This window comes from Solea solea, chromosome 17 (assembly GCF_958295425.1).
Source record: "Solea solea chromosome 17, fSolSol10.1, whole genome shotgun sequence".
In the NCBI taxonomy this organism is placed as follows: domain Eukaryota; kingdom Metazoa; phylum Chordata; class Actinopteri; order Pleuronectiformes; family Soleidae; genus Solea; species Solea solea.
Window position 1 is genome coordinate 6,911,895 of NC_081150.1, and position 21,527 is coordinate 6,933,421.

At 39.8% G+C, this 21,527-nt stretch overlaps 1 protein-coding gene across 4 annotated transcripts in view; it reads left to right on the plus strand.

Moving 5' to 3' along the window:
- LOC131444203 (1-phosphatidylinositol 4,5-bisphosphate phosphodiesterase beta-1) overlaps nucleotides 1–21,527 on the plus strand; it is a 158,533-nt gene that overhangs the window by 60,354 nt on the left and 76,652 nt on the right. For 3 of the 4 annotated variants that reach the window (XM_058614407.1, XM_058614406.1, XM_058614408.1), the window contains one exon: nucleotides 28–105. In XM_058614407.1, coding sequence (XP_058470390.1) covers nucleotides 28–105 — 78 coding nt within the window. Of the gene's footprint in view, nucleotides 1–27; nucleotides 106–5,033; nucleotides 5,106–21,527 lie in introns of those variants that run through there. The other variant, XM_058614409.1, reaches the window with a different exon arrangement.

Below are 21,527 nucleotides of genomic sequence, written 5' to 3' on the forward strand. Positions count from 1 at the left end.
ATTGACTCCTTTTGTCTTTTCCTGCAGGATTCTACCACTGTGACCCCAGTGACTCTAACAGTTGACCCCAAAGGCTACTTCCTGTATTGGACTGACCAGAACAAGGTAAGACACCGCACCACAATGACAAAAAAAAAAAAAAAAAAAAAAATACAAAAGTGTAACCCAAAACCTAACCCTCATAGAAGGCACTTGAAACCTGTTTCTCTGTGAAAGTAGAAGATAAAAATCACACCACAGGCAACGTCTTCCTCTGCAAAAATGAGTTCATTATCACAGCAGCAGTAATCCTTGTCAGTTTGGAAATGTTTAACATCAAATTAGCAGCAGTGTGTTTGCACATACAGTATGTGATTGGCCAACACAGTGCACTGTCAGAAAGCTTGCACTGCACTATGATAAAGGTAAAGACAGGACTATATGTTGTGCTATTCTTCATTCATATTTCTCCCTGAGCCCTTTATAGCCTGCAGCCACTGATGCACTCACAGTCGTCTTAGTGAGGAAGTCTGAATCTTCCCCAGTGGGTTTGTTGGAATGAATGCTTTTAGTAGTGAAGGGAGTAAATCCAGGAATAAATTTAGGTGCAAGGAGCTTTAGTGTCATTCGACTTGTTAAAGCCCCGCTGAGTAAGAAGGGGAATATACCAAAGGAAAAAAAACAAACTACTGTCTGTTTGGTTATCTCTAGTCAATGTGAAAAAGACTTAACCCTCCCACTTTGTTGTTAGCAGCATAGAATCTGTATACAATATAATCTTCTCTCACAATGAGGTCAGCCATCCGGAAACTATCTGAATTTCCACACCATTTCAATCGTGTTGCACTGGAACGTTCCAGTGCTTTAGGAAAGCAATTAATTCTAACCACAAGGATATCATTTATCTACATGTCTCACAGGAAGTTGCTAGAAACTACCCACGTTTATCTACCACTGTCATCTGACAGTAATAATTACCATGGCAACACCAAAAGAATTTGTGCCGGCCACATGAGGTGAGCAAGCTGTAATGATTACAGCCATGTTTCTTAGAAAAAACTTTGTCTCTGTAACAATGTAGACATACATTGTTAATAAAAGACACACACAAGATCAAAAATATCATTTATTTGACACATTGGGATTCTTTACAGGCTACTTTCAGGGTCTTTTTGTCTTTGATTTGCTAGCTGTTGCCATTTTTAAAATGTGTTCATCACCACATTGACCCATCTTCCATTCATAATCCATGTAGCACATCAGGAAGTGAGGTTCATCCACTCCAGATTAAGCTTCTGAAAAGAGCAGTTCTGAAAGAAAGGGGACAGAAATCTAATCTGCTGCACCTGAAGTGCTTAACATGACACCTGTGAGAGTATGCCGTAGCGCATTGTGCTTTGTCTTTGCTTCAGTTATGGCTTTCATAATAGCGGGAAGGAAGTTGTGATTTTTAAGTTACCTGATCCTGTAAGACTGTAAACTTATCCTGTTGAGTGCTTGCCCTCCCTTTAAGTCTTTCCATTATTTGCCTTTTCTTTTTCTGCAAAAACACATTTGAGTCTCTGCCAGTCCGACGCAGCTATTCTTCAAAAACCAATCCAGCTCCGAGCATCTTGACGAGCATAATGTGCTTCTGTTCTATTTGTGTGTATAACTGTTAGAGGTAGACTAATTAATAGCCATCATTGATTTTATGTTTGCCTAGATGAGGATATTTCACTGGAGCCATGCAAGGGTATAGACAGGAGTGCTGACCGAGACTTTACCCCTGCACACATACCTCTGCGCACAAACGCACACATAAGCACGTCATTTATGAGTGTGCTGCTTCTACTGTTTGGTAGAGCGTATTAAAAAAAGATGGGTTGCCTCCAAGGTCTATGTACAGTTCTAATAAGCAGTCAATAGGGAAGGGGAGAGGAAGATGCAGACGACTATACTTTATTTGACGCCTTGTTTGTTTTTCAATGTGGAAAAGTGTGTGTCTGTGACAGGAGTCAACAAGCGCTTAGTGTCATTTTCCATCAAGGAAATTGAGAGAGCCTCTTTGGCATCCATTTGTCGTTATTTCCGCTGTCTTTGGCATAAAGGAAGGATTTTGAATGGCAAAGCGTTTGTCTGTGTGTGTTTACATATGTGACTGTCTGTTCTCTCTCTCAACATTGACAGCAGTCGTGCTGCACACATAATAATTCAAACTGATGTCATGCACAGTCCGCACAGAACTCTATTAGGGCATACAAGAAAGGCAAAGCCTACGGTATATTCCTCAGGCCCATAATCAATGGAAAATAGTGTATGTTTATGAAGATGTCTGCTCTTGTGTTTTTGCTGGAGTTTATGCACGATGTGGCCGCACATCTGTTCAACAGACCAATTTAAACAAGCTACAATGCTCCGTGCAGTTGTTATGTGTTTGTTAGAGACCCAGTCTGATGGCCTGCAGAGTAAAAGCATTCCTCAGATTCTTCAGGAGCACAGCAGAACTGTAGCCAGTGTGCCCGCCGTGCTCACTTTCAAACACACATTGTCACTGATGAACACAGTTCTCTTGCACATGTCAGACTGACTATTTCCTGGAGGCCTTTCTTAAGGATTCTCTCTGTGATAGAGAGAAAAAGCAATTTTTATTCATCTTTACTTTTATTTATCCAGTACTATGAATTATTTATTAACTCATCCCGGGTAAAATTCCAAGTTCAGTCAGTCTGAAGTCATGAATCTGATTTCTTTCGACTTGACGTGACACAATCGACACAGACAGCTCAACCTTGACTTTAATACCAAATGCTCCTGACTCACCTTTGACGTAGAATTACTTCAATTCCTGCTGAAGATCAATGATTAAAATTCACCATATCAACTTTTTAATGACAGCAGTTATATTTTAAATCAGTCCAATCACAGCTAATTAGATTGCATGAGCAGAAGGGAAAGGTGTTTTTGGCAGTGCACGTCAGCGGTAATTATTTAACTTTGTGTGAAATCAGACTGTAAACAAATGTGAAATCAATAAGCCCTTGACACAGTCAGTGCTGGAATTGATTATTAATCCAAGCTTTGTTGGCATAAATATTACATTTAGAATCAGTAAATAACTGACATTTCTGACGTACGGGAAAACGGAAATATGATTAGCATGACGCGGTATAGGAAAACGAGTAAAAGAAGTAAAGGTTATGAACTTACGTACAAAATTTGTTTGCCAACCATCAAGATCAGGAAACACAAGCAGTCAACTTAACTGTATAAAATGAAAACAATGGCTAAAGAAAATCTTTTGTCCTCTTATCTTTTATAAAGTTGTCATCGTTTTTTCTCTTCAAGTGGGAACAGTGATCAGTAACACATTTCAAAGTGAGAAAAAAAACACATTTTGCACTAATGAGGGGTTTCTCTTTGAGAACGTGAATGAAATTTGTCAGTGGAAACACAGTTATTGAGACAGAGAGACAAGTTCCTCTGTCAGAGTCTGATCCAGCAGTGGATTTCAGCTATGTTTTAAGATGAAAAATACAAAGATTAGTTGTGAATACATTGCCAGATCTCTTTAAGTTTGCTGTTTGATTCCTCCAGTTTCATCTCAAAGCTTTTTATAGAAGTCACAGTAAGTTGTGCAGACAATTCGGCCTCAGCTTTAGTAAGCTTGTATTTTGAGAATGATTTGTTGGAACACTAACATGATACTCTCATTGATTTCTGATAGTCTGTCTGGGCAACCGAGGTGACTTAACAATAGCAGCAGCAGCTGACAAGATAATTGAAGACATCCTGGTTTCAGAGATAAGCTTAATCTGTTTCATTCACGTCACCCCTATCACTGGTGGACTCTTACCAAAAGAGCAGATTTAAGATGAGGAAGTTATTAAAGTTAATGTATCTCTCCTTTCCCTTTGGGTAGAAACAGGTAGAAACTGTGTGGATTCTAGTGTGAGTGGTTGCAGGATGCCAGTGAAACCAATTGGAACTCATCAATCAAAGAGAGTGGTTGCTATCAACAAATCATTTGTAGTTCTATGAAGGGCTGTGAAACTAGATTGGAGCTCTTCATAAAGATTATTTAACAGAGATTGACGTGGACCTGGACTGCAGATGTTCTCTTAAGTCATTTGGCAAGAAACGGTTAAATTGGAAATTGGTCTGAAGTTATTGTGGCTGTTTGGATCAGTACCAGGTTTCTTGGGTATAGGAGTTATGGCAGCTGTTTTGAGAGATGACGGAACCTACCCAGATGTCACAGAGGAGTGGATGCTGTCAGGAATAAGAGAGGATAAGTAGGGAAGACAGACTTTTGACCAGCTGATTTGGCAGGGGGTTTAACTGACAGGTGGAAGATTTTTGATTTTTCAGTAAGACAAGATTTTTCAATAACACTTGGGAGTTTAAAAGTGGAGGAGGGAGCTAAAGAGGGATTAGAATACACTTTACTAAGTGTACTAGATGCTGACTGGGATAAATAGGTTTATTTGGAGGTGAAATCTTTCACTTTTAGCATTTAAAAAGGACACGAAGGTGTGACAGTGGCCAGACGAGGAGCTTAAAGTGTATCGCACACATTAACAGTTGCACAAGTGGCAGCCAACTCAATACGCACATCCACAAACACACAGTTACACATGTAACACACACACTAACATTCCTAAAGTGTCCAACCAGGAACAGGTGTTTCTTTCGAAGGTTAAAAATAACTTCTCTTCTTATTGGTTGAGCCTGCTTTCAATGGGAGGAGCTTTGCAACACTGCGAGGTGGACTGACTCACTCAAATGAACAGCCTTTTGGTTTTGTTGCCATGGTTGCCGTGCAGCAGCAGCACACACCTTGGAAATGTCACATTATTCTTTGCCCCCCCTGCTTATATTCTGAGAATGTAGATACTCTGAAACTGATATCATTGTTGCCCTGTGTGTGTGTGTGTGTGTGTGTGTGTGTGTGTGTGATTTGCTCGATGTTTGTGTGTGTTCGGCGGCTGTGGTTGTAACAAAAGGTTAAATGCTTTCTCCTGGTTTTTGTGTTTCAGCAGTGGGCAGTCACAGGACAAGCTCTCAGTATATGGCCTTGAAACGGTGTTCAGAGGTGAAAGATACTTCACCCCAGGCCAAAACCAGATCATGCCATTTTGCAGCGAGTGAGTGTGTGATATTTATGAATGAGCCTTGTATTGAACCTAATCACAGCATGAGTAAGGCTGTCTTTATACACATAAACAAACACACACCTTTCTTTCTCTCTGCTTTGTCATTGTGGAGTTCACACATCCGATTCCCCCCACACAGCAATTTTCTGCGATTACCAGCTGCTGCTACTCCAGCCTTCGTCAGCACTATATGGGTGTGAAAGACAAAGCAAAAAAGTGCAACCCATCTACTAAAAGTGAATTGCGACCTCTGCCAAGTTTCAGCTTAGTGCGCAGAAGCCCTTTTTCGTCTGTACCCTTGCTGAGAGAAAGAGATTAAGGGAGTGTGAGAGATAATGAAGAAAAAAAAGGACAAAAATGATGATCAGCGAAGAGGATGACAACTGTCATGTCCCCTTTATTAGCTGGGGTATCAGTTCAGTGTGTCACTTTGATGGCACATTAGTATTCTGGCAACATAAGTTAGGTTGGTGTTTTACTTTAATTGGCCTTCAAGGTCCAGTGTGTAAGTTTTAGGAGGGTTTATAGGCAGGAGTTAAATATGCTACTCATAAGTATGTTTGTATAAGTGTGTAACTGCTTTAAAGAGGCCATAGTGTGGTCCTATCTCACTTATATGTGAGATATGGAGGTACAAACATGAAGTCGTTTTTATGGTCAAAAAGCTCCTAGTCGCTGCAAACGAGCCGATGTAAATGTCTCATCACTGACGCTTTCGTCAGCCGCGCTGTTTCAGACCAAAGCCACACCCGCAGAACACAGACTGTCTTGTGAATGGTCAGCCAACAAGAGCTTTCCCACTGTCTTGTGATTGGCCAGTTACCTGGAAGTGACGTAATTGGCACGTCAGCTCTCAGACCCGCAGCTCCCCCTCTGGAAAGGCGGATGCACCGCTAGCAATTATCAAAATATTGATTAATGCCGTCGTCATGATCCCTCGCCGGAATCCCTTACACATTTGATCGGGAGTCTGACCCAGAGTCAGAAGACACTGTGACAAGTGAACCACATCCATCACAAAGACTGCTGCAGGACGTCTGTAGCTTGGATAATGTTGTGGTTACCGAGATGATAAACACACACACATGCAAATGAAACACGAGCAAACGTGTGTAGCTTAGCCTGTAGCCGGATAATGCTAAACGACAGAACAAGCACACAAAGACAGTTTTACAGTTTGTAAATATTGTAATATACGTATTGGCACTGCTCCTTCCTTTAGGTGAAGTTTGGTGCTGTGTCCTGCTTCATATTGCCTGAAGTTTGTGTAACAATCCTCCGTGAAGTGGTTGCCGCATACATGGAGGTATTTGGGAATTGTAGCAGGGATATTCCTATCAAATATGAAAGATATCCACTAAGCTTTTCTTTGCTCATTAGCGGGGAGCTTGTGGAGCGTCTGGTATTGTTTATCCCAACCCAGAACAGAGCAAACACTCTTTTTCTACATGTTCTGAACCGATACGCTCAGCAGCTACAACTGGAGTAGTTCTTCTTCTTCTACGGTTGAAAGTATGTCACCGGATGTGCCCGGACTCTAGTGCGAGGACTAGGAGGCGCTGCTGTTTACAGGAGTGGTGAGATTTGCCAGTGACATAATTAGTCAACGGAAGTGCCTTGCTGCTTTGTAGAGCTCAGGAAAACAATGAAACCCTGCGCTCTCAGCAGTGGCTGAACTGATTGTTAAGGACTTTTGGGGGTTTCATAGACGAGCTAATGGCGCAGATACACACCTAAACGCTACGTTTATTGGCACTTCCGGGCTATGGCCTCTTTAAGTATTTATAAGTCGTTTGGTTTTCATAGCCACAGAATAAGCCGTTTATATTTACTCTTGGCAAGGACCTTTGTTTACCCTGTTTGTGTACAGCAGCCAGGACAGACAAAGCATGTGTTGGGGTTTTTGAAGTACAAGCTTAACACGCAAATGAAGAACAAGATAGTCTCTGGTATGCCTAGAGGTACTTAAATACCTTAATACACACAATTAGAGAAAGATTAATACTTTCTTTGTGGTAATGCCTGTATTAAGTCATTTTTATACATTCATATTCAACGTATTCAACATATGGATTTGGATATTCATTATCATGGCAGTTGTTAATGCTTCAAAGCTTTGAAACGTACTGAATCCAGAAAATCTGTTATAGCTATCATTTTAACTTCACGAGAAAAGGTTGATTCTTCTAGTAACTGCTGGTGGGGTTAATTAACAATGGACTGATTATGAGTCTACGCTAGTGACACGTTAGCTGACTTTTTGCAATTCATATGTTGTCCATGTCATGGCTATCCAACAGTCATTGAATCAGCAATGACTGCAAAGACGACTGAATTTGTAGTTTTCAAGAAACATACAAGTCCACTTGTATTGAAAGGTCTTGTGTCATGTTAAATATACAGTACTGTGTGTGCAAAAGTCCCTTTATTAGAAGACATCCATAAAATACAGCAAGCATGTATGCAGTTTTAAAATACTTTTCACAAAAATAACTGCTCCTCCGGATTAAAGTATTAAGTATTACGAGTGACCTCCCCTTACAGATGATTAATAGCATGACCCTAGCTCTCTTAAACCTGGAGTGGATTAATGTTACAGGTAAAACCCATGCTTTCATGTCGCAGATATCTGCTGTGAAAACTGTCTTTTGCAGCAGGTTTATTCAAGACACGCTTGAGCTTTACATACACGTGTTGAATGAATGTTCAGTCACATTCTATTGTCACAGACATAAAAACAACAAAGTTGGTGGTCTTCCTGTCCTGCACATTCGACTTTAAATAACATTTTTACTTTAACCTACAATATAGTATTGCTTCCTAAAAGACGCTTATCTAGTTGCTCTCTTAGGGTCTTGCTTTGAAAAAAATCTTTTTTTTCCTCCTGATTGTCGAAGAAGGTCTTTTCACGCAGTGTTAAATTGCACAGAAAATATGTTCAGACAGTTGTGTTACCTGCGGTGGATATCAGGTGAGGGTCAGTTCTTACAATGAACACTGCAATGGCTAACACTCACAGCTAAAGGTCAGAGCAGATTTCAGCCTTAGATATGGCTGTGCATTGCCTTTGTAGATGTTATTTATTGGTGTCCAGGGTGGGTTGGGAGAAAAACTGTAGTCACTCTTGTTATTGAAGAATTTAAATATTATGACATCTAAGCAGGACACTCTATGCAGTGTTTGGAGACCGCAAATGTTTCTAGAAAAGGAAAGCTTTTCCCTGCAGGCAGTTTTTATTAGGTGACATGCACACCAGCACTCATCCTAAAACAAGAATATGTAAACTATCTACAATTAAAGGTACAGTGTGTACAATTTAGCAGCATTTTATGTTGGAAGTTACACGTTGCAGCTGACGATCCCTCACCTCAGTCTTGCCTTCCTAGTGTGCTGAAGAATCGTTGTAGCCTTTGGTGAGCATCAAAACACCAAAGATGTTTAGTTTGTCCATTGTGGGCTATCATAAACCTGGAACAGAATGGCTACCTACGTAGAGCTGGCCTGGCTTCTTCTGGGGCAATGGAAAACAACAATTCATACAATCGAGTAAATGTACTGTTTACCTTCAATTTCTGTCTAAGGGACATCATTTCATCTACATTTTACACACTGGAGCTTTAAAGTAACTTTAAAGGAGAAAGTCTTTTGTTGGAGCGGTGAGTCAAAAACAAAAAAGTAAGGCGTTAAAAGATGAAAAGTTCCCAAGCTCTTTTGGATTAGCAGTTCCTGGTGGACTTCAGAGGGCTTTGTTTGCACTTGAGTTTGCTCTTCTCTTTGAATTCTGATTAGAACTTCTTTCAGGCACACATGCACAACAGAACACTGAGGATGAAGTGCAGGACATGGCTCTGTTCATTTCCTCCTCTGAGCAACTGGAGTCCATTCACAAACCGGCAGTTCCGGAAAAAGGGCTTTTGTATCCATTTTGAGCGTTTTGGCTGCTTAGAGGCCCTGCTGCTGCCAACAATGTTCAAGGTGAATCTTGGCGCTTAAGCCGAGTCTGCCAAGGTAATGGAAGTGACTTAGTGACGGCAGCAGCTTTGTCTGGGCAGCTCAGATGTGGAGCTAACACATCCTGGATTCAAGCGATAAGCTTAACCAATTATATGGCTTGTAAATGATGTTGATGGAGCTGCAGAATCAACTGAAGAGTCACAGTTAATATAAGCTCACAGTCACTATCTGTGATGTACAGGAGTTAGAGTAAATAAAAGGAACACGATGTAATGCAAGTCATTTTTTAAATAAGAAACTTTTTCACACTTGTTTATGTTGCAAGTTTGTGCTGAAATCCTTTGAATTCTTTTTTCCCTCATCAACCTTACAGCCTCGAGTGTTCGTGAGTATGATGTGTCAAAATGTGCATACTTAGGTCTCTTGATTACATTCTTCTCTGCAGAGACTCTTGATCTGTCAGGTCTGGTGAGGACAATCGTTGAACTGTCATGTTCAAGTTTTTTATTTGGTTTAAATTGGTTTGAGCCACTCAAGGACATCTGTGGGCGCCAAGCCACTGTGTTGTTACTGTGTGCATAGAGCCATACTCCTGGAAAGGACTGTGGGCCTGAGCTCCTGAGGTCCATTCCTTTCTCTAAGAATATTTCTATGTTAGGGCTGTTTGTTGTGTTTAGATTGAAAAGTCTCCCTGTCCTTACCTCTGATGCTGCTGCCACCATCATAGTTCATTTGCTTGATTTTGGGCCAGAACATTTCAGTATTTTCTCTTTCAACTTGAAAATCTCTCTCTATTTATCTAGTCCTTTCACTAAGACGAGGCCAAGTTTCCCTCATCTTCACACAGGTTTCTCTGTTGCTCAGTTCGACGTGAGTCATCGGGCGCCAAGTGAAGACAGACATGTTCGACTCAATTCAACACATTTTAGCACGAGGCTGTGATATAAAAATGTGAAAGACTTCAAGGACCTTTGCAGACTTCCTTAATGTACTGTAAATAAATCATTTGACTGAATATCCTCTTTTGTGGGGCAGTGAAAGAGCTTTGACTCAACCTGTGCTTCATTATATGATTCAAAATGACTCTTTTATAGATCTCCCATGTCGTTAGTCCTTTAGTGTAGCTGTCATCGCCTCTAAAAAAACTATTGACTTTGCTCAGCCTGGTGTTTAAAGGATAACACCATTGTCATAACATAGTATTCTCCTGGCACCCTTATTAGTTTTCATGAGGGTAAACATGTCTTCTTCTTGACACAGTCTGAAACTACAGCTTTTGGATGAGTATAATATTGGTCTGATACTGGCCATTGTACAATATAAATAAATAAATAATAATAATCCATACAATCTGTGTGGTACACAATACCACATGTTGTGTCCACTTGAAGCACTTTGAGTTGCATCGCTTTGCATGAAAAATATAAATTAAATGTGATTAATTGATTGATTTAGAAGTGATGTAAATGATAAGATAAGATAGTAATAAATAATAAACATGCATTACCAAAAAAGAAAATTACAATCTAAGAATATATTAACACTTAGACTATAAACAATTAGAATGTAAAAAATAGAATGTAGAATGTACATTATAGACAGCAAGATTATACACAGTATGGACTTGATATTTACAGCATAAATAGTATATTGATGTATATAATATATTTAATGTATACATGTAGTATATAGTATATAAATAGTAAATGATGAACATTATGTTGCTATAGGTTGGTGATAAATGCATCAGCAGTCTTATCCTCAGCTAAATTGTTTGAAAGATGTTAAAGACCATATCGTACTGACATTTGGTATTGTAGATACTCAAGGTTGTGTTTGGTATTGGACAAAAAAGTCGGTATGGAGTCATCCCTAATCATTGGTTAACCTGGTTAACCCGTTCCAAAGCTCAAGGACTGCTTTTATCATTTTATCACCGCTCAGTAATAAAGCTGAGCTAAAGTTGACAAACCTCAAAGAACACTGATCTTCGGGGACTCATGTAACTGCCTGTTACTGACGTTTCCATTTTCCAGAAAATTAGAACACAAGTTCAGCTTCGCAGCAGAATGCTAATCTGATTTTACCTTATGGGTTGATTTTCATTTGAAAATGGAATGACATTGTAAAGGTCTTTCTATTTTTGTTACTTGTAGTTGTTGAGATATAAAACCATGAATGCCATATATGTATTATATGCTACAAGCAGCAAAACTGATACTAAAAGATATACTACAGGCTGTGTACTTGACCACAAGATCTTCTGGGGAGAATCCCCCTCCTCCCAATCGATAACCTCCCCTCAGTTTTTCTTTACCCACATACGTTTGGACTTCCCAGCCAAATATACAGTATATCTTAACCTCTACCATCCATTTCTCTCATTAGTCATTTTTTCTCTTAAATGCATTAGACATGGACATTCATTTTTAAGTATTTTAGGTAGCAGCACAAATGAAACATCACCCTGCAGACAAATAAGACAACAGAAGACCATACATGTATAGTGGATTGTACAACTACACTGTGTACTGTGTAGTTGTTGTTAGATTACATTCTCATGTACAGTATAGGTTACTCCCAACAAATCGCTTGTATTGACTCACTCAAAGGTGCTCTCTCTCTCTCTGAAAGCAAGTGAAGAGGTTGATTAAGCGTCTCATTGTGTCCTGGATCCAGGTATTTATAACGTTTATTCTGGCCTATTTCTGGGCCACTTATTCAGAATTGATCTATGCGGTGTTGATTGATTTGGTCTGACTCCATTCACACAGAATGCAATCTGATATTGAGTGGACATTGTGATGGTGCACACTGACACATGAGTAGGAAAGCAGATGATGAAAGGAAGAGTCAATGAAGGAAGAGGGATTTTGCACTGCTTCTCTCTTTAGTCTAGTGTTTTACTCACTCAGACATTGTCAAAAACACCTCTTATTTAAATCATAAAACATATGAACAAAGAGTTACATGAACTTTAAAAATTGAGCTCTGAGATGTATACTTAACAGTATTGCTGGTAAATTGATTTTGACTTAGTGTAATGCAATAGCATGCAGTCAGCTGAAAGGTGTGCCTCATTCTCACCCTCTGTTTGATTCAATTCTGTCCCCGTCACTGTCTGTCATTACTGTCTTTGGACATGCTGATTACCTCTTCAACACTCCCCGCTCAGACTCATATATTGGTTTTCCCAGCAATAATAACCCTGCAGTGTGCCGAGGTTTTCCCACCTCATTTTACACCAGTAATTATTTTCTTGATGAAAACACATTTGCTGCACTTAAGTATTAACAAGTGTTGTGAAAGATGATAACAATCTCATGTTGAGTCCTCCCCCTAGCAGATTATGTGTTCTGATACCTCACTTTATCACAGCTCAGTAAATAAAATGAGCTTAAGGTGAACCTTGACCATTTGAACCTTTACTGTGAAATGTCAGAAGGCTATGTATGTACATTATACACCCTCAGGCAGCAGCAGCAGCAGTAGCAGCCACCACGGTTTTTTTCCAGCGTTTGGAGCTGCTGTTCTGACATCTATGATTTGAATAGATTTAAATGTGAAGCAAAGTCCAGGCTGCTGTTGTAGCTGTCAGAGTTGGATATTTGCATGGCCAAGATAGAACTGTCTACATCAATCCATCAGATTGAGCTTGTTTTTTGGTCTGACAGTGCCAGCAAGCTGAACAGTTGCATCCAGTGCACAGTAGCCATGACAGATTAAGATTAATAAAATGTTACCATCAAATTCATCTTTGCCCCCTGGCGTCTAGTGTGAAGGGTATTCTATCATATGGAGATGTCACACATACACTTTTAGACAAGTTTTCCTCAAAGCTGTTCATGATGTACTCAGTTACACCCATGAAGTGGCAAAGGTCAGTGTGTGAAGAATGAAAAAATAGAACAATAATTGAATCAGGCAGTCAAACCTACGCACACTTGGCCACACACTCTATGAGGTGGGTATTATTGTATAAAAATGGCTGGACATGTCAATTCAGAAGGTTTGGCTTATTGTTGAATCCCGATATCCTAAATGTTACAATCCATATTTTTCTTTCTTTGTAATTCGACATCTGGTCAGACAATTTTTTCAGTCAATCTTTTCTTTCGAAACCACTATGAAGGATTTTTTGCTCGGCTCACTGGAGCATTTCTTAATTAAATGATGGTTTGAGATCGACATATGGTCACCGGTCAATACAATGTGTGGATCTGTGAGCTGTGTTAGTATGGGATGGGATTACTGGGATGACCTGGTGTTTGCTCTGTGGGTCAGAAACCATCAGCCTTTCATAAAAGTATGTAGAGCAGTCAGAGGTGAAGAATTAAACTTCTCAGTCACTGATTTTCTCAATTTGTCGTAATTATGCTGTGTTGTTTAAGATCCTACTTTAAATTACAGATACTTTGAGGATTTCAAATTTGGTTAGTGTTATGAGTCACCAGGTACACCATGAGACTCACTCTCTTCTTCTTTTTCTTCTTCTACTCCCTTCCTTTTACTTCAAACGCCAACCCAGCCCAGTTGCCATGACAATCCAACCCATGCAGCTTGTTTTTTGATGCTGCAAAGACCTCAAAACCCTCCCGCTGCTGTCATTTGACTGCCATCGCTGTTCCAAGACAGGTGGCAGCTTTCCTCACAGAGCCATTTAAAAAAAAAAGGGCATTCATCCAAAAGACTTTGAAGTCCCACTATAGACAAGCTCTTAATAAGAGGAAATGATTCCTTCCTCATTCATCCCAGGCTTTGACTGCAGCCCCATGTTGTTCATCAGGCTGTTGCTTAACAATCCTGAGTCCAATTAATTTCTTCTCCAAATAAAGATAGTTTGAGGTTTTGCAGTTTGGTTTGTATGAAACCAGAGACCACATTTGGCTGAGATGATGAGAAGAAGTGAAGGGTTGGTGAGCTGGACATGTGAGCCGATAGTGTTACTGAAAGAGGTTGTACTCACTCACAAGTTTAATACACGTTCATGTGCACAGTCACATGTCAGAGTAGTGTGGAGTAACAGATATTCCAGTTCAATAACCTTACAGTACTTGTCTTGGTATTCCTTAAATTGAAACAATAATTAAATTCCACATTGTGAAAAACAATGAGCTTCCCAAACATAATAATCCTTACATAGTAGCAAAGAAACCAAGATGAAATATGTATGAAACGTCCTGTTTCACACCGGGTATTGATTCAGAGGCTGCACACAGAAATATATACTTTTGTAAAGCAATTAGATTTCTCTTAAATTGTCGGTCTCTGACTGTGAAGCGCAGGTCAGGAGTTCACCCAGTAATAAAGTTTTCTCATTCCCTCTCCTTTCTCTTTTATCATCTCAGTCGGTGACCACAGACAAAGTGTTAAAAGACTATTGAAAACCTGAACAGAATGTTTTCAATTATGACTCTTTCTTGTAAAGAACGGTGTAAAATTGACAAAAGCATTGTTAACTTTGATGGCACAAAACCTCCGCACCTGCAACAGTCACACCGACACCAGCAGCAGTCTGTTTATCCACTGAGAGGTCAATGTCACTTTGTGAAACATCTTTTTGGTCATGACGTCACGCAGTAATAATGTTTATAATACTCATATTCATATTCAAAGGGTCTGAATTCTCTGCGACATCACAATGTCCCTCTAAGTATAATGATAAAATAGGTTTAAATATGCATTTTGATCTACATAATTAACAAGGTGATCAGTTTCTTGTCCACTTTAAATAACAGAAAATCACGTAAGACGTAATGTCGCAGGCTTTGAGTCAAGATTAAAATGCTCCGCCTCTCCAGGAACATTTCCTCAGTGTCATGCTTATTCGTCCTCACACACAGCATTAATTTTTTAACCCTGTTATTTATATAAAGAGCTGTCATTTCTGTCTCCTGCCTCTCTCTCTTCATGTGAACTAATGCTTCAAACTGGGTTTTTCCATATTCACTGAAAAGGCCTCGTTAACTTTTATGTAATTTATTTTTGCTGGAGGAATTAGGACGGTGGATGGCTTGCACTCAACTCCCATTTGCTGATAAGGCAATTATAGTCCTTTTTGCTTTCAAACAATTTCCTGTGCTTCCCACACATAAACAGAATGACCAATTGTCAAGAAAGTGACTGGAGACAAGAGGTTTTAACTCCATTCCAGAGAGACAGATGTAGATAGTTAGTGCGGATGATCACAGAGGGCAAAGAGTACATTTTTTTTTTCTGTTTGAGTGTCATGTTAATCATTTACAGCTACAAGCTTGTAACAGCAGGCTATATATATCGTCGCTTCACTCTCAGAAACACTCAATTATACTTGTTTCACATTTAGACTTTGCATTATTGATCGCTTTGATGCAGACTAATCGAAATAATTACATTAAATGTGCTTCTGATATTTAAGAGGGCTGTAATTCCAACCAGCCAGGGGTTTCTGGGTTTTCATGCCACCCTGCTGCTTTTCATTTTAAGCCAAATTCCTTTGTACTCTGCAGCAATTATCTTGCTGCTGTCTCTCCATTTCCAAGTGTTCGTGTCAGAAAGCGTATTAACGACGCACAGAGGGACTCATTTCGGTCTTTATTGCAGGTTATTAACATCTCTACATACACAGAGTGAGTGAAAGTTGTTGAGGAAAAAAAATCTAAGAAATCTAAGCCAAAGATTAAGTGCAAGAAGGAACATTTCCCTTAGCAGAGAGCTGTTCAAACCACAACCCTCTGACAGACTTGATTAGGCTCAGTAAATGCTTTACCCAGGCTTTTAATCCAATATCACAGTGTTATGAGTATCTGGCAGATGTGACCTCAATGTTTTTCACTGATAAATATAGTGTTGAAGTGAATTCAGTTTTCAAGTTTTCTGCCAAGCAGTCGCCCTGTTGTCCGTCACTGGATCTCACTCAAACTCCCCTCTTCCTCTCGCTGTTCCATTTCCACTTGAGCAACTAAGTGTGTCACATATGTGGGTCAGTCGACTTTCTTTAAAGTCAATTCACTTTGGTGGAATGATAAGAAGACATCAAATTTAAGCAGCTTGAAGGTGCTCTGGGCCAAGGCAAGAGGCATAGCAGTCTGCCATACTTAAAATACCAGAGAGAGAGAGAGAGAGAGAGTTACATGATGGGAGAGAGAGCTTATTAGAAAACAGGAAGACGTGGAGAATAATGCTTTTAATCAGTGCATTAGCAGAAACTTGAGGCTAGGGTTGTTGTGAAAGCTTTTTGCCTCATTTCTCCTCATTGTCCTTTGCTCTCATATCTGCGGCTTTGTGCTCTAATTTCTATCAAATGCTTTTAGGAACCATAGCAAAAACACATAATTGCCAGTGGTTTCTTTGACAGGAAAGAAGAAAGGCAAATAGCTTTAGTGGAGCAGTGGGTTTTGAGTGCAGCTTGACCAATAGTTAAACTGCTTTTGTATCTTATTGTTTGGCAATCATCTCCTCTGTGGTAATGAAGATTTATCTTACTGGAAAGACCTGCATTAATAGGAGTGCGTCTCCTCCTGGTGTAATACTTGTTTTGCCACTAAGCTTTATCATTTGGAGAGTTCAGTCATTCATTGTCCATTACATTTGCATTAAAAGCAGTTTATCTGAACAGCAGCAACTCCAGCACCGACATTTAACTGGCACAATGCAATCGGAATCAGTCATCATCAAACCTAACAATTAGATAATATCTAAAATTTGAACTTTTTGGCTAAGTCAGCCTTCAGTGGTCGTGGTGGAATTTTATTATTGGAACAACATGATTCAGAATGTGTGATTTTGGCAAAATGTCTTCTGTAAAAGTTGGCCACTTTGGATTATGAACAGTATATCTATATTTTAATTTATTATCTAAATGGCAATGTTCATATTTTCAACATGTAACATATTCTACAGTATATCATGGCAGGAGGTATTAGCATTGACTAGTTGCAGCACAGAACTGTATTTAAAGTCATTTAGAAGCAGAGTCACCGTTGAATAGTTCTTCCACAAAAGAGAATTTACCTTTTTATATTTCATTGAATGTATCACCCAGTTGCAGTTCTTTTATAACTACATTTAAGTGAAGCTTCAACAAGTATCTGCTGCTGCTACTGCTGTGTTTGCCTTTAATCACCAGAACTGACATTTTCTCAGTATAGGTTTGTGGGTTTTGTTCTTGTGAAACTGTTCAGTTTAAATCATAAAAATGATATAGCACACGTACACAATATTTATACATTCATGTATACTTGTTGGAGCCCTATTGCACATATTCGCTATTGAATAATTAGCTATTTACTGTTTACATTGGTCACTGAGTCAATCAAATTTGGCAGTTTTTAGCTTTGGATTCAAGGCAGCGTTCTGTCCTCTGTCCCCCACATGATTGAATGTTTTCTTGTAGTCGTTCAGATCTAACTGTTCAAGTTTAAAATAAAAAACAGATGTATGAAGGGAGAAGGAATAACAATCACAGAGTGAGAAAGGAAGGAAGGAAGGAAGGAAGGATCTTCAAGAAGTAGGGACAGTCACAGAAAAGTAGAGGGGAAACGCTTTTCCTCCTCCAAGACAGAGAAAAGTGCATTTCTCTCAATGTCCACCTTGTCTTGACCTCGAAGGACCCATGGGTTGCTCTTACAAGGTGTCTAAATGAGGTGATGTGAAAGTTGAGAGCCAGAACATTACTAGATCTGCCACTGCCAGTGGAGAGGACTGGCACAAGCACTCACAGGCACTCTGATCACTTTCAGACAAAAGGCTCTTACACTGAGATGTGGTGTGGTCACCAGTGTACATGATGTCCATTCTTTAAAAAACTGGATATGTATTAGTAGAAAACAGTTGCCTACAAAGGCAGTCTAAGTATTTAGTAGGAGAGCAAGGCTCTTGCTAAAAGTACATAAAAAGATTCTCAAAAAGGAAATAATTTTTTATGATTACACACTCATACAAACATTCTTATGGGTATAAGCCCTCCTAATGTCCAAGCATGGAAGTGTGAGTTAAACATTGTTAAAACATGAAGGATTTGTGGATTAGGCCTGAAAAGCTGCTGGAGCAATTTTAATCTTATGAATACATAATATAACAAAGCACATGTTCAAACAATGAGAATTTTGTCGAGTGAAAGCATATCAACCAGCAAATCTATATATATATATACAGTGTATATATATCTATTGGTTTTCATTCATCCTCTCTGGGGATTTTATGCGTGTTTTTATTTGTGCTTAAGCGTTCCTGCATATGAATGAGAGTGTGTGACACGCGCCACGACTCTGACAATGATTTCAGATGTTCCACTGCAGGAGATTAGAGCCTGAAGGAAGTCATTCCGATAGAAGAGCCTATACGAAGAGGGTGACGAGGAGTAAGGACAGGAGAAGACTGAGGGAGGGATGATGGTGGTGCCTGAGAGTGTGTGTGTGTGTGTGTGTGTGTGTGTGTGTGTGTGTGTGTGTGTGTGTGTGTCAGTCAGCAGGGGATCAGACAAGATGTGAACTGTCATCCATCATCATGAGAGCTTCTGTTAAGATTCAAGCAGATGGGGTGAAGGATAGAGGAAGGCAGGATAAGTAGGAGCCTTTTCCCTTCAAGGAGAGAAAAGGTGAGAGGAGGGACACGGAGCTGCATGTCCAAGGCAGCAGACGCATAGATGAGGACACAATAAGTGAGGGACAGTAGAGGGACATTAAAGCAAAAAATCCTGCCAGGAGCACAACTCAGTCAGCGAGAGCGATGAAGAACAAGAGAGGATGATAGACAGATGAGGAAAGCAGCTTTGCTTTCTCTGTCATCCCACTCAGTGCTGTTATCTGTCCGAGCGGAGTGGGCTCGCTCTAGTATCCCTCACTGTGCTCCATCCGTCACTATGTGTGAGTCTGTGTGTGTGCGTGTGTGTCCAAGATGTGATTGGTCTTGCATGCTCCAAGGAAAATGGTGACCAGTGTGAGCTGACAAACCGGTCACATCATCACTTTCAGACCCGGAGTGCTTATACTGACTCAACACAGACTGCAGACTGATGAGCAGATGGAGTTTTGTGTGTGTGTGTGTGTGTGTGTGTGTGTGTGTGTGTGCGCGTGTGTGTGCATGTGTGTGTGTGTGTGCGTGTGTGTGTGTGTGTGTGTGTGTGCATCTATAGAGTTGTGTAAGCATGTGCATGTGTGTGTGCAAATGTACGAAACAAAGATTTCTTTAGCCTTTATCTCTGTGTCTCTGTGCTTTGCGGAACATGCCGGCTGCTGATAGCCATTATCAGCTGCAGCCATGCTTCTCCAACTCTCGCGTTTGTTTGTTTTCTCCACATCTTCGCCGCTTTTCTCCTCGTTTTCCTCATTCTTCGTGACCTCTGCTCCCCGTGTCCTCTCCAAATTTATGAGACCATGACAACAGATTAGCAAAGACATGTGATTCCCACATAATTCACGACTCAACTCATGTTTGTAAGACTTAAGATTGTGTATGTATTTGCACGTATATGTGAATGCAATCGGATAAACTATCATATTCAAACATTTGTATGAATTCATACAAATATATCATATTTATATTCATAATATAATGTTTTGTAGAAATTAAGAGTGTAGTCTTGCTTTAATTTGATAAATATTGAATAACTTTAAGGTACAAAAAAAGCTCTATCCAAACTAGATTTACTGTTCTGTTGTCTTTACCTGCATTTTTGAAAATCAGCACTAAATTATGGCTAAGTGTTCTGTGTTATGATGGCTATGAAGGAGGACAGATATGACAATAAAGCATCAAGTAATGTGATTTGAAGGTCGCAACAAAGGGGCTGAAGTGGCATGATTAAGGGCCCAGGCTGCAGATCAACTAAGAGGAAGGGAATGATTTGTGCAAAGGAAATGAATAATAAAACAAAACCCATTCTAGCCCAACAGCATTATTCCAAACCAACAAAGCAAACATAAGTATTGACAGGCTACGCAAGAGTGACTTGATTAAAAATATTCCCGGTAGCAAAATACAATCAAATCCTTTGCTGTTGTGTAGCCAACCATTTCTGTGTCTTCTTCAAAATAAAGACAGGTTCATCAAACATGCACATGCTGGGCCTGTGTATGCGCCTTAGGGATTTAATATGCTGACCATCGCCACCGCTACACTCAAATAAAGTAGGAAACCCCTCTCTGCAAATACTAACAAAAATACACAGACTGTATTAACAAACCAAAATGATCTCTTTTGAGGTATAGGCTTTTCATGAAATGCAGTGTGTGTGTGTTGAGGGGGTGGAGTGTCAAACCAGTCAGTTGACGTCCAATCTAGAGAGGTAGGTGAGTGTGAATGGGGGGGAGGGGGGTGCATTTTCTGTTCACGGTGAAATGAAACATTACTTTCACCAGAAAATGAATAGTTATATTGGACTCGACAGTCCAACTATACACAATCTACCCTGTGGCAAGTTTCCACTTCATATCCTTTAAAAGCTGAAATGCCACAATGAAATAGGGGAGTAGATAAAACTGTAGTGTGACGGATCATTGCTTTAAGATGGTGGCCCTGACAGAAGCAAGGGAGTGTGTGCTATTGTCAAAGATCGTGAAGAGCTGGAGATATTTTCTGCAGACGTTGTGGTAAGGAAAGATGGAACTGTAAAATATGAAGCTGTAAAAGAGCCAAATCAAAATCGATTGTTAGCACAGACATGTGCAGAGCAGATGTGCATTTTGACTCACTTCACATAAAAAACTTGTAATGCCCATGAGTTTGACCATATGTGTCATCGAGTCTGTACAAATGAGCATCAATCCTGCCAAAAAGTCAAGTTTGAGCAGTCATAGCACACGATTTGCTCTCCAACCCTTTGTCTACCTAAAAAACTGGATGGTTTATAAATATGTACTGCCATTTTAGGCACCACAAATCCACAGCAACACTCCTGACACATTCTCTTTCCCCTCTTGACCCTGGCTATTGCTGGTTCTTAAAGTGAGGACCATTCTTTAAGCTGCCCGGTGAAGATGAAGGGACTGGGAGCTGATAGTGATAAATTAAATACTGATATTGTTATCAGTCATCAACACAAAACTCTTAATTTGTCAGCAAATCATAAACATGAGATGAAAAACATTTTTGCACCAACTGCCTCACAAAGACAATGAAAGACAATTTACAGAACTATAGTGCAGACAGTGTGTGAGTGTGAGACAGTTTTTTTTTTATGACCACTTTCCAATGAGGCTCCGAAAATTTGCTCAACTGTAAAGTGTATGCTCTATTTTTTTCACACTGTGAAGAGAAATTGTCTTGCGCCAAATCAGATTTAATTTCAGTTTTATGATGGTGCAGAGGAATAGAAGATAGGAAGAGAACTGGATACATAGGACAAGGGGGGAAGATGAAAACCGGAGTGAATTAGTTGTTCAGTTTAAACAGACCCTTGGGCAGCCTTGTGGCAAAGCCAGACTTTTCAATTTGGCTGAAGGCCTTTGTCACATGCTATACCTCATTTCTCCTCCACAT